The sequence below is a fragment of the Dendrobates tinctorius genome, unplaced genomic scaffold (genome assembly GCF_039654945.1).
Source record: "Dendrobates tinctorius isolate UK_male_01 unplaced genomic scaffold, ASM3965494v1 ptg000142l, whole genome shotgun sequence".
Lineage (NCBI taxonomy): Eukaryota > Metazoa > Chordata > Amphibia > Anura > Dendrobatidae > Dendrobates > Dendrobates tinctorius.
The window spans coordinates 203,318-216,531 of record NW_027361809.1 but is presented as its reverse complement, the minus strand read 5'-3'; the positions used below and the strand labels follow the sequence as shown (position 1 = coordinate 216,531).

At 51.6% G+C, this 13,214-nt stretch overlaps 1 protein-coding gene across 5 annotated transcripts in view; it reads right to left on the bottom strand.

Annotated features, from left to right (window-relative positions):
* Positions 1-1,024: 1,024 nt before the first annotated feature.
* SCUBE2 (signal peptide, CUB domain and EGF like domain containing 2) overlaps positions 1,025-13,214 on the bottom strand; it is an 84,391-nt gene continuing 72,201 nt past the window's right edge. For 4 of the 5 annotated variants that reach the window (XM_073545180.1, XM_073545181.1, XM_073545184.1 and 1 more), the window contains 7 exons: positions 11,907-12,071; positions 10,634-10,801; positions 8,936-9,097; positions 6,841-7,038; positions 4,162-4,314; positions 3,934-4,013; positions 1,025-1,944 (listed from right to left, as the gene is read on the bottom strand). In XM_073545180.1, coding sequence (XP_073401281.1) covers positions 1,792-1,944; positions 3,934-4,013; positions 4,162-4,314; positions 6,841-7,038; positions 8,936-9,097; positions 10,634-10,801; positions 11,907-12,071 — 1,079 coding nt within the window. In that variant the 3' untranslated portion in view covers positions 1,025-1,791. The remainder of the gene's footprint in view (positions 1,945-3,933; positions 4,014-4,161; positions 4,315-6,840; positions 7,039-8,935; positions 9,098-10,633; positions 10,802-11,906; positions 12,072-13,214) is intronic. The other variant, XM_073545182.1, reaches the window with a different exon arrangement.

Below are 13,214 nucleotides of genomic sequence, written 5' to 3'. Positions count from 1 at the left end.
CTGCGGCTCCTTTCTCTCCGTTGACCTTGCACGTTTAGTTCTGATGTGTCGCCATGGAGATCAGCTATAAAGATGAGTTCGTGTAATTGGCAATTCTACTTATTTTTCCTTTGTAGTGACAATACCGCTCTAACAGTACAGCGAAATAAAACCTAATTTTTGCTGGAATATATATATTATAATGTGCGAGTATGGCAGTACTGCTGATGCATGCATGAGGCTGCAGAGATGCATAGCTTCAGGAGGAAGAAGCTTTGTTGCATTGCGCTCCTGGGGGGGGGCGCATGTAATGGATTGCGCTTCAGGAGTGGGGGGGTGATATAAAGGATCACGCTCCCGGGGGGGGGGCGCATGCAGAGGATTGCACTTCGGGAGTGGGGGGGTGATATAAAGGATCACGCTCCCAGGGGAGGCGCATGCAGAGGATTGCACTTCGGGAGTGGGGGGGTGATATAAAGGATCACGCTCCCGGGGGGGGCGCATGCAGAGGATTGCACTTCGGGAGTGGGGGGGTGATATAAAGGATCACGCTCGCGGGGGGGGCGCATGTAAAGGATTGCGCTTCGGGAGTGGGGGGGGGGTGATATAAAGGATCACGCTCCCGGGGGGGGCGCATGCAGAGGATTGCGCTTCGGGAGTGGGGGGGTGATATAAAGGATCACGCTCCCGGGGGGGGCGCATGCAGAGGATTGCGCTTCGGGAGTGGGGGGGTGATATAAAGGATCACGCTCGCGGGGGGGCGCATGTAAAGGATTGCGCTTCGGGAGTGGGGGGGTGATATAAAGGATCACGCTCCCGGGGGGGGCGCATGCAGAGGATTGCACTTCGGGAGTGGGGGGTGATATAAAGGATCACGCTCCCGGGGGGGGCGCATGCAAAGGATTGCGCTTCGGGAGTGGGGGGGTGATATAAGGGCAGTTCTGTGAATACCGCACACACAGGACATTTATGTGGGAGAGAACCTGCCGTATTCATGGCCACCGGCTTTCCCAGCAGCAGATCCCGGCAGATTACAGACTTGATCTGGTGAATAAGCGCTTTATTATTTCACAAAGCTAAAAAAAAATATTCTCTTAGTATCCCGATAAACTGTCACTACGTCCGCCGGACTCTTGTAAAGAGTATACGATGTATATTCATAGTGTGTAAAACTGTACACTATTTACAGGCAAATACAGAAAGGACGCGCAGTCTTCAGGGTCCGCGACGCTCTGCAGAACCAGTGTGACAAGCCTCAGTCCGACCCTCTCCTCGCAGTGCCGGCGTCCAGCACTGGGGATATACCGGTCACCCGTCAGTCGCCCTTTTTTTGTCCTCGTATACAAAGCACGTTTTATTTCTCCCCCTCACAGCCATATCGGAGGCCTAGAAATATGTAGATCCAGGACCGGGTCCGAGCACGAGGGTGACGCCGTGGCCGAGAATGGCTTTCCATCTCCGTGTCAGCAAGCTGTCAGCGAGCCTGTGAAATTCCGGTCACTGGATGGTTTTCTCCTGGATTTCTTCTCATTAATATAAGGAAAATCCGACACGTTCTGTCGTCCGAGAGGTTCATGATCCTCTTCGACCTTTGTCCTGGTTTCCGTTGCATTTACTAAATGTCTCCTTTAAAATATGGCAGCTGAACGCAGACCCCCGGGGAGAAGACCTCTCAGGCGAGACGTCAAAGATTACGACCCAAAAACGGTCTAAATAAAGTTGCTTCCCTCTCAGGAGTGTGGGCGCCGTACATGAAATAACGGTGCAGCGGAGATATTACCGGACCCCGATACAAAGCCTCCCGCTCACAGCTTATTTATACGGCCGCAGGAATCTGGAGACTTTGGCGCGCAGAAGCCTGATGAAGGACTTGGGAAACATTTCCCTGGATTCCTGAGCCGTGTACTTAAAGTAATTCTGAGGGTGAGCGAGGACTTCAAACAGCGCCTTAATCAGCTTCTTATCCTGCAAGACACAAAGAAGAAGGGTCAGATCGGCCACGACCGGAGAGCACTGGTGGAAGAAGGTGGAAGGAAGGCTGTGTGTCCAGGTACTTCCATGCAACCCTCAGATCAATACCCCAGTGCTAAACTGTATGGGGAGAAGTACTGGACCCCACATCAGTCCCTGAACTTAGGCTTCTCCTTCAACTCTATTACCCCCAAGTGTATACCCTCCGGCCCCCACCCAAAATGTATACCCTCCGGCCCCCACTCCCGGTGTATAACCTCCGGCCCCCACCCAAAATGTATACCCTCCGGCCCCCACTCCCAGTGTATAAGCTCCGGCCCCCATTTCCGGTGTATAACCTCCGGCCCACACCCAAAATGTATAACCTCCGGCCCCCCACCTGCCGTCAGCCATCACGGTCCTGTAATAGGACCACCAGGATAACGAGCCCGTCCATGACATTTCTTCATCCTGGATCTTCCCCATCACCTGTGACTGATATTACTGAGAAATGGAAAGAAACAGCAGCAACTTGGCCACGAAGGGGAGACCCCGTAATGTTACAGTGCGAGGGGCTAAGTGCAGAGGAGCAGAGAGCAGAAAAGTCACCACCGCTCTGCTGACCCCATAACTGCAGAGTCCAGACCTCCTCTAGTATCAGCACAAACATTGCGCCCCCGCCGGGAGCTTCATGCAGCCATACATCACCAAGCACAATGCCGAGCGTCGGATGGAGTGGTGTAAAGCCGCCACCACTGGACTCTGGGGGAGACGTGTTATGTGCAGTGACGGATCGCACTTCTCTATCTGCGTCTGATGGAGGAGTCTGGGTTTTGTGACTCCAGGAGGACGTTACCCTCCGACTGCATTGTGCCCCCTGTACAGATGGTGGAGGGGGATAATGCTATGGGCTGTTATCAGGGGGCGGCCTCGGACCCTCAGCTCCAGTGAAGGGAAATCTTAATCTTCAGCACAAGACATTGTGGACAATTGTAGCTTCAGCTTTATGGGAACAGTTTGGGGAAGACCCTTATCTGTCCCACATGACTGTGCCCAGTGCACAAGGGCCATCCAGACTGGAGGGGGCATGAGCGGCCGTACAGACCCCAGCCCTATCCAACCCCAGTAATGGAGATTGTGAGCCCAGCCTCCCCCAACATCAGGGTCTGACCCCACGAATGCTCTTATGCAGAGGGGCGACTCCATATTAATGTCTAAGGATGGCAGCACTGGGCCGGGCACAGGGGGCATTTTGTCTCGCTCATCTGAATGGCGCAGGGGCTACGACGCCATGACACTGTGGGTTTCTCAACTGTAGAGATTTCTGAAGCAAAGACAGGAGCGAGATGGCGAGACGTCTCCGAGGACAGGACAATGTGACGGAGCGGCTGTCCTTTTTTCTTGGGTGGCAGTGACTGCACCGGACCCTCTTTTAGAGCCGCTGCAGGTACTTTTTCCTAGAAGACCCCACTGATTATGAGCGGAGGGTCCTGATCCCCTGCAGTGAAGCAGGACCGGCTAATAATACATGGACGCTTCTGATTTGGGGGTCTCCTTCCCCCCTCAGGATATTTGAAAGTTGGTTATGTAAACCAGACGACAAACTTCTACTATCCATTCAGTCGTTTCTATCTGATCTTCGGTCACACAAGGATGTAAAAGGGATGCGGGGCTCTATGGCTGCCTGGTCTAAAATGCTCGGTACCAGGTAGCAATCGCATGCATTCACCTCCTGCATAACCAGCCTGCTAGCTGGAGCCACAGATTGTGAGGACACGCTGAGTGCACCAGTCTTGGGGCACATTCACACTGGCGGATTATCGGGAACGCTCGTTTCAAGGCACAATGATGTTCTATGTGCAGAGAACGATCATCGTAACAATTGTTCTGTGCACATGAATGTGCGGCCGGCTGCTCCACACGACCTATTACACCATCGCCAACGGGCCGACATGGAGCCGGAGGATTACTGACCCCGATCCTGGAACGTAAATGCAACTTTACCTTTAATATCTCCTGGTGATTTTCGGACGCGTATAATCTCCCGTCTCTGACGATATCTTCTATCAGCTCCTGATAATCTTCTGTGACAGACAAAACAAGAAATAAGCGTCCTGACCGTAGGAGCTGACGCTCTGTAAGGTGAACTGGTGATATATAAGGGGGCGACTCAGTGCTGGAAGGCTACAGGCCTGAGAGTAGGGGCTCATCCTCCCCATTATGGGGTCTTACCGTCGTAGGTCACATATGGAACCTGGAAGCCTTTGGCGCTGTTCCCCTCATTAGACCGAAACTGTATCCAGAGCTTCTTAGACCGCGAGGTGAAGGCGATCGGACGCTCGTAGGTCTGACAGGTCTCGTACGTGGTCACGGAATTGGATGAAGCTTTAAGAAATAAAGAGCCAGAATTTTCATAAGTAACAGATCTGTAACCTGATTAATATCTATAGGGGCGCTGTAACCTGATCACCATGTATGGGACGCTGTAACCTGACCACCATGTATGGGACGCTGTAACCTGATTAATATCTATAGGAGCGCTGTAACCTGACCACATGTATGGGACGCTGTAACCTGACCACCATGTATGGGACGCTGTAACATGATTAATATTTATAGGGGCGCTGTAACCTGACCACATGTATGGGACGCTGTAACCTGACCACCATGTATGGGACGCTGTAACCTGACCACCATGTATGGGGCGCTGTAACCTGACCACCATACACAGGAGAACTGTAACACAGTCACTATACGCAGGGGAGCTGTAACCTGATCATCATATACTGGGGTGCTGTAACCCGGTCACTATACGCAGGGGAGCTGTAACCCGGTCACATACGTGGGGGTGCTGTAACCCGGTCACTATATGCGGGGGGTGCTTCCACCAGATATGGGGGTAATGTAACCAGGTCACTATATGCGGGGGTGCTGTAACCCGATCACTATACACAGGGGTGCTGTAACCCGATCACTATACACAGGGGTGCGGCAACCGGGTCACTATACGCGGGGGTGCTTCCACCAGATATGGGAGTGCTGTAACCCGATCACTATACACGGGGATGTTTTACCCGATCACTATACGCAGGGGAGCTGTAACCTGATCATCATATACTGGGGTGCTGTAACCCGGTCACTATATGCGGGGGGTGCTTCCACCAGATATGGGGGTGGTGTAACCAGGTCACTATACGCGGGGGTGCTGTAACCCGATCACTATACACAGGGGTGCTGTAACCGGGTCACTATACGTGGGGGTGCTTCCACCAGATATGGGAGTGCTGTAACCCGATCACTATACATGGGGATATTGTACCCAATCACTATACGCGGGGGTGCTGTAACCCGGTCACTATACACGGGAGTGCTGTAACCCAATCACTATACACAGGGGTGCTGTAACCGGGTCACTATACGCGGGGGTGCTTCCACCAGATATGGGAGTCCTGTAACCCGATCACTATACACGGGGATGTTTTACCCGATCACTATACGCAGGGGAGCTGTAACCTGATCATCATATACTGGGGTGCTGTAACCCGGTCACTATATGCGGGGGGTGCTTCCACCAGATATGGGGGTGGTGTAACCAGGTCACTATACGCGGGGGTGCTGTAACCCGATCACTATACACAGGGGTGCTGTAACCGGGTCACTATACGTGGGGGTGCTTCCACCAGATATGGGAGTGCTGTAACCCGATCACTATACATGGGGATATTGTACCCGATCACTATACACGGGAGTGCTGTAACCCAATCACTATACGCGGGGGTGCTGTAACCCGATCACTATACACGGGAGTGCTGTAACCCAATCACTATACGTGGGGGTGCTGTAACCGGGTCACTATACACGGGAGTGCTGTAACCCGGTCACTATACGCGGGGGTGCTGTAACCCGGTCACTATACGCGGGGGTGCTGTAACCCGGTCACTATACGCGGGGGTGCTGTAACCCGGTCACTATACGCGGGGGTGCTGTAACCCGGTCACTATACACGGGAGTGCTGTAACCCAATCACTATACGCGGGGGTGCTGTAACCCGGTCACTATACACGGGGGTGCTGTGTGCTGTGACCCGGTCACTATACGTGGGGGGTGCTGTGTGCTGTGACCCAATCACTATACGCGGGGGTGCTGTGACCCGATCACTATATGCGGGGGTGCTGTGACCCGATCACTATACGCGGCGGTGCTGTGACCCGATCACTATACGCGGCGGTGCTGTGACCCGATCACTATACGCGGGGGGGCTGTGACCCGATCACTATACGCGGGGGGGCTGTGACCCGATCACTATACGCGGGGGGGCTGTGACCCGATCACTATACGCGGGGGGGCTGTGACCCGATCACTATACGCGGGGGTGCTGTGACCCGATCACTATACGTGGCGGTGCTGTGACCCGATCACTATACGCGGCGGTGCTGTGACCCGATCACTATACGTGGGGGGGCTGTGACCCGATCACTATACGCGGGGGGGCTGTGACCCGATCACTATACGCGGCGGTGCTGTGACCCGATCACTATACGTGGGGGGTGCTGGGTGCTGTGACCCGATCACTATACGCGGGGGGGCTGTGACCCGATCACTATACGCGGCGGTGCTGTGACCCGATCACTATACGTGGGGGGTGCTGTGACCCGATCACTATACGTGGGGGGTGCTGGGTGCTGTGACCCGATCACTATACGTGGGGGGTGCTGTGACCCGATCACTATACGTGGGGGGTGCTGGGTGCTGTGACCCGATCACTATACGCGGCGGTGCTGTGACCCGATGGCTATACGTGGGGGGGCTGTAAAGCCGTCACTATATATCGGGGTGCTGCACCCAGGTGAATAAACATGAGGTGCTGATCCTGATCAGGAGATGTCGCCCATCCTGGCAGCAGATACTCACGGCTCTTCCTCATCACCAGGTAGTCTCCGCACTCATCTTCGATCGGGAGGAAGATTTCTGGCACCACGATTAGGATCCGTCTCTTGGGGGGAGGGGAGATGTTCCATGTGCATTCCATGTTTGCAGGGTAATTTCCGGGATAATTGGGAGATTCGATGTAACCGGAGTAATCCCCCAGCTCCCCCCCACACTGCCGGTCTGAGGACAAGGAGACGACACAGCAGCGGTAAAACAAGTGATAAAAAGAAGAACAAAAATGTATCCAGGAAAACACATTTCCAAGCCGCGTCCTCCGCGATCAGTGCACTACCGCACTGTGTGCAGATGGCCATCATTGTGACGAAAATTAGGCGTAAACGCCGTGTAACTAAACCTCTACAACGTTCTCATAGAATTTTCCTCCGAGTGATTGGGGCATTTGCACAAGTCTTACTGAAGGGGGCACTGGAGTAAGATGCACCAAACACACGAAGAGGTGGACGTTGTGACGAGTTTGTCGCGCAGGTTTCGCCGCGCTCCGTCCCAGCTCCGCACACCGTGTCCGGACCGGTTAGGACTGACATAAATGACCAAAGTCACAACTTATTGCCCAAGTTCAGACTGCACTAAAACCGCTGCTGAAAACTCCGGCATAACTCGGGGCCTCCATGTCATCACTAGAATCACAGCTGAGGGTTTGGTACAGTTGTATCCAGTGTGAATGGTGTTCTCTATGGACTCCACACCGATACATTGCAGCAATCAGGGCAGGACAGAGATTTCACGCTGCGGATGTTTAGTTTACAGACACTTTTCTAGACTGGATACAACTTTAACAAACCCTCAGCTGTGATCGGTCAGGAAGGATTTTCAGCCTCTTGATTGATCAGTAATACTATAATTACAATTTAGAGTAATCTGCACCAGATATTCCAGTCTCAAAAGTTACTTGCATCACATTTTTATGGACAGTCCTGGATTTCTGGACGGTTGGCAGCCGTCATATAAACATGAAAGTTGTAATTACAATCTCTGCTGTTGGTTCTGGAAAATGCTCCACAGCGGCAACATCACTGCTAAAAGAAATAAACCACGCCCCTCGCTGGTGCTCTGTGTACAGGGCTGCAGATGTCACATGTGGCCCGTGGGCCCTGATCCCGCGCCGTAGGTGGGCCCTGACCCCTGATCCCGCGCCGTAGATGGCTCTGACCCCTGATCCCGCGCCGTACGTGGGCGCTGACCCCTGATCCTGTGCCGTACGTGGGCCCTGATCCCGCGCCGTACGTGGACCCTGACCCCTGATCCCGCGCCTTACGTGGGCCTTGACCCCTGCATACTCAGCACCAGGGAGGAACAGAGGAGTTTTATTTCTTTCTGTTAACAGTAATTTCACAACATTTACCCAAACTTGGAAAAAAGGACTGTGGGCTTCTTACTGATTGCGGGGAATCTGCCGCATGGACCCCCAGTGATGTACTGGAATGCTGCACATTTTGTGCCTCAGAGCTGCGCTCCATTTCTTGTGCCATTTGGTCACTTCTGGATCCCACTACAATGTTTTTGGAAGTGGTCTAGAGAAGGGCTGTAGTTTAGAGAAATGACCCAGAATTTTTGAAGCATAATATTGACGTCAATCAGGAGGAGGTAAAGAATACTCTGAGCATCGTTCTCAGAGTTATCACACAGCAAACACCACAAATAATACTGAATCTGCCCCAAAGCAGCAAGAGAGACGTACTCCAAGGTGACCGGAGCGGACGCGCGTCAGAGGACTCGGCTCCAGGGTCACGCGGCTGCTGGAATGTGATGGAGAACAGCCGCCGCCTCGTGGACGTGGTGCCAAATATCACAGCTGCCCTCCATCTCGCTGCTTAACCCGTCACCGGCAGCGTGCAGTCATACAACACGCTGCACACGGACTGATCCTCTGCTGCTTCCACAAAGGAGAGAGACGCCCCCCACTGATAACATCTATAAGCCTGGTGAGGACCAGTATGGCCGCCGTCACCGCTGCCACAGTCACCCGGCTTTCTAGACAAGGACAACGAGCAGATTTTAGTCTGATACTTTATCATTGGTAATTTCTCGCCTTGTGTCACGTTCCAATGTCACTCACTTTTACACTGGGTTATGTTAGTGGATCCATCAAAGTCCGTGCTGGTGTTTCCTGGACAGTAAATGCAGGAGTTCTGTCCAAACTCTGGCTGATAAGTCCCCACTGGGCAGCGGAAACATCTGTGTGTCGTCGTGTTGTACGAATGTCCCGGAGAACACTGAACTATAAAGGCCAACAGAAACGACAAGGCAAAGGGGGAGAAATAATTATCATGTTACATCCTGTATTATACCCCAGAGCTGCACTCGCTATTCTGCTGGTGCAGTCACTGTGTACATACATTACATTACTGATCCTGAGTTACATCCTGTATTATACCCCAGAGCTGCACTCACTATTCTGCTGGTGCAGTCACTGTGTACATACATTACATTACTGATCCTGAGTTACATCCTGTATTATACCCCAGAGCTGCACTCACTATTCTGCTGGTGCAGTCACTGTGTACATACATTACATTACTGATCCTGAGTTACATCCTGTATTATACTCCAGAGCTGCACTCACTATTCTGCTGGTGCAGTCACTGTGTACATACATTACATTACTGATCCTGAGTTACATCCTGTATTATACTCCAGAGCTGCACTCACTATTCTGCTGGTGCAGTCACTGTGTACGTACATTACTGATCCTGAGTTACCTCCTGTATTATACCCCAGAGCTGCACTCACTATTCTACTGGTGCAGTCACTGTGTACGTACATTACTGATCCTGAGTTACATCCTGTATTATACCCCAGAGCTGCACTCACTATTCTACTGGTGCAGTCACTGTGTACATACATTACATTACTGATCCTGAGTTACTTCCTGTATTATACTCCAGAGCTGCACTCACTATTCTGCTGGTGCAGTCACTGTGTACATACATTACTGATCCTGAGTTACATCCTGTATTATACCCCAGAGCTGCACTCACTATTCTACTGGTGCAGTCACTGTGTACATACATTACATTACTGATCCTGAGTTACTTCCTGTATTATACCCCAGAGCTGCACTCACTATTCTGCTGGTGCAGTCACTGTGTACATACATTACTGATCCTGAGTTACATCCTGTATTATACCCAAGAGCTGCACTCACTATTCTACTGGTGCAGTCACTGTGTACGTACATTACTGATCCTGAGTTACATCCTGTATTATACCCCAGAGCTGCACTCACTATTCTACTGGTGCAGTCACTGTGTACATACATTACATTACTGATCCTGAGTTACTTCCTGTATTATACTCCAGAGCTGCACTCACTATTCTGCTGGTGCAGTCACTGTGTACACACATTACATTACTGATCCTGAGTTACATCCTGTATTATACCCCAGAGCTGCACTCACTATTCTGCTGGTGCAGTCACTGTGTACATACATTACATTACTGATCCTGAGTTACATCCTGTATTATACCCCAGAGCTGCACTCACTATTCTACTGGTGCAGTCACTGTGTACATACATTACTGATCCTGAGTTACATCCTGTATTATACCCAAGAGCTGCACTCAATATTCTGCTGGTGCAGTCTCTGTGTACATACATTACATTACTGATCCTGAGTTACATCCTGTATTCTACTCCAGAGCTGCACTCACTATTCTACTATGTCCTCCATACACTCCGCACATAAAGCTAAACAATTCTGTGCATTTAACCTTTTCCTTTCCAGTTTCTTTACTTAAGTTTATGAAGAGTCACCTCTGGTTTCGCAGTCGTGGAAAGATGTGGCGCTGCTGTGTTTCGTTGTGAGTCCTCCACCACAGGGGAAACAAGACGTGCGTCCAGGTTCTGGCTGATACGTTCCGAGCGGACAGGGACCACAAGGCCGGAAACCATCAGAAGAGAATTCTCCCGGAGAACACAAGCCTGAATAACAAGAAGGGAAGGAGTTACAGCATCTGAATTCTGGCTGTTACGCAGATGGAGTAGACTTTACTGTAACATCGCTCTCGTCACAAGGGCTGTTGGATTTAGGAGACGTCTAATGTGAACTAAGGTCTACATCACCCACAATAACCAGGTGTCATGTGCGATATATCAGTGGGCCACTAGATGGCGGCGTCCCACCACTCTGAAGACTCCGTCCACTATGCGGAATCACTCGGCCGATCCATTTCTTGCCTGATCCGGACACATGGCGACTAGTCTGGCGGCCGAAGCTCATCGGCCCAGAGGTGGCCGACGAATTTCACATTATTGCATGTTTTATAAAACACAAGGGAATAAAGACAGAAACTCAAAAATATATAACATAAGAATAAAACATAATAAAGGAAGGATTGTATCAGCCGCCATCGCCCCCGGTATCACGGCGGTTTCTACACTGTAGCTCCGCTCGAGCTGTCGCATTAATGAGAATGCGGATTATATTGCGATATGTCGCTATCAGGACACTGCAGGTGGAGCGCTGCCCCCAGGGGTACAGCCCGGACCCCCAATCCGGGCTCAGTTTTACTTTGATCCTTTGGGGACCCCTCCGTGCACCCCTTCCACGCCAATTCTGCCCACTTATATAACTTAGCAATCATTTCTGTCCCAACCTTCCATACATGGAGACTTTTCCTTCTAGTCACCTCCAGAGCTGCAATCACACAGCTGGCACATGCATATTCACAAACAGCTGAGGAATAGATAAGCAACATATCTGCCGGGTGTGAATTTACCCAGACGGTTTTTCCTCCGCTCCCACAATGTCCTGTGCTCAGCTGAAAGGCATTATGGGATACAGACTATAAGGAGCGGTCATCAGCGGCTCTAGGACCTCGCAGCCTCGAAATTGGGAGAGCAGCAGTATGGCGAGTGCAGCTCCGGATGTGAGCGGAGGATAAGGGCGACTGTAATGTGGTGTAAATCCACAGCATCATGTGAGTGGAGTGGAAGCTGTAACCCACACACAGGTCAGATAAGGGTTCCTGGAGATTTAACCCCCACCATGCTGGCAGCGGCGCTCAGCCCGGCCTGCCTCCATTACCTCCGCACTCAGTTACGTCTCGAGCGCCTGCATGCTTTGGGTGGTCTCGGTTGTCGGGGCAGATTTCGCACGTTATCTGCCCGTCCTCGCTCTGATACGTTCCGTGTGGACATAAGACGCACTGCTCCTTGTCCTCGTCGTAGTACGTCCCGGCACGGCAGCTAGCTGATAGAAAGAGGAGAAAACTGCGCTGGTTAATGCGGGCCGGAGGGGCGAGCGCTGACCGGGCGCAAGCAAAGCAATAAAGGGAAACTCAATGGCCCCCCCCATGAAGACTTAACTCTGAACTTCTACTGAACACTAAAGTGTAAGACCCCCAGTGTTCCAGGAGCTCAGCTGTTAGAGGTTGTGGCTGGACAAAGGCTTCCAAAGCAACAGGCAGAACTGTGAGCGCAGCTCTGGAGGGCTATCCTAGCTGAGAGATGTGTAGCACTGTTCATCATGGTGCATGAATAAAACCACAGATCAGCAGTGAAGACTGACACATGCAGAGCGGTTGGAGGTCTGTCAGGAGCGCTGTGAGGGTCTCCATACACCTCCATTCACAGTCAGCCAAACAGTTACCTCTCCTGACCCTCCGAACACATTCACGATCCGCTCAGAGAGGGGAGTAAGCTGCTGCCGGACCCTCTGCCCTCGCCGGGCTTAGGTTTCCTATCCCGATATTCCTGCCATCTCCAATCCCTGTATACCAATCCAAACTCAACTGATCACTCTGTCCCCATCCAGACTCGTCCCTCCCCATCGCACCTACTCTCTCACCATCCAGACTCCTTTCTCCCCCCCCCCAGCCCACTCTGTCCCTGTCAGAATCCACTGTCCCCCTCCAGGCACCTATGCCATCCTGCAGAATCCTCTGCCCCCATCACAATCGGTCTCGGTCACTATTTACTTAGGACTGCAGGTGACAACTACTACATCACCTACTACATTTTCTGTACTCATGGTTATCACTGTGTTCTCTGTGGTGTTACATAGGACTGCAGGTGATATGTACTACATTATCTGTACTCAATTATCGCTGTATTCTCTGTGGTGTTACATAGGACTGCAGGTGACATCTACTACATTATATGTACTCAGAGGTATAATTGTGTTATATGTGGAGCTACATAGGACTGAAGGTGACATCTACTACATTATCTGTACTCAGCGGTATCACTGCTATCTGTGGTGTTACATAGGACTGCAGGTGACATCTACTACATTATCTGTACTCAGGGGTATCACTGTCATCTGTGCGTTACATGGGACTGCAGACCATCATGCTTCCATAGTAATATCTGGGCCTCGGCTGATGGAGGCCGG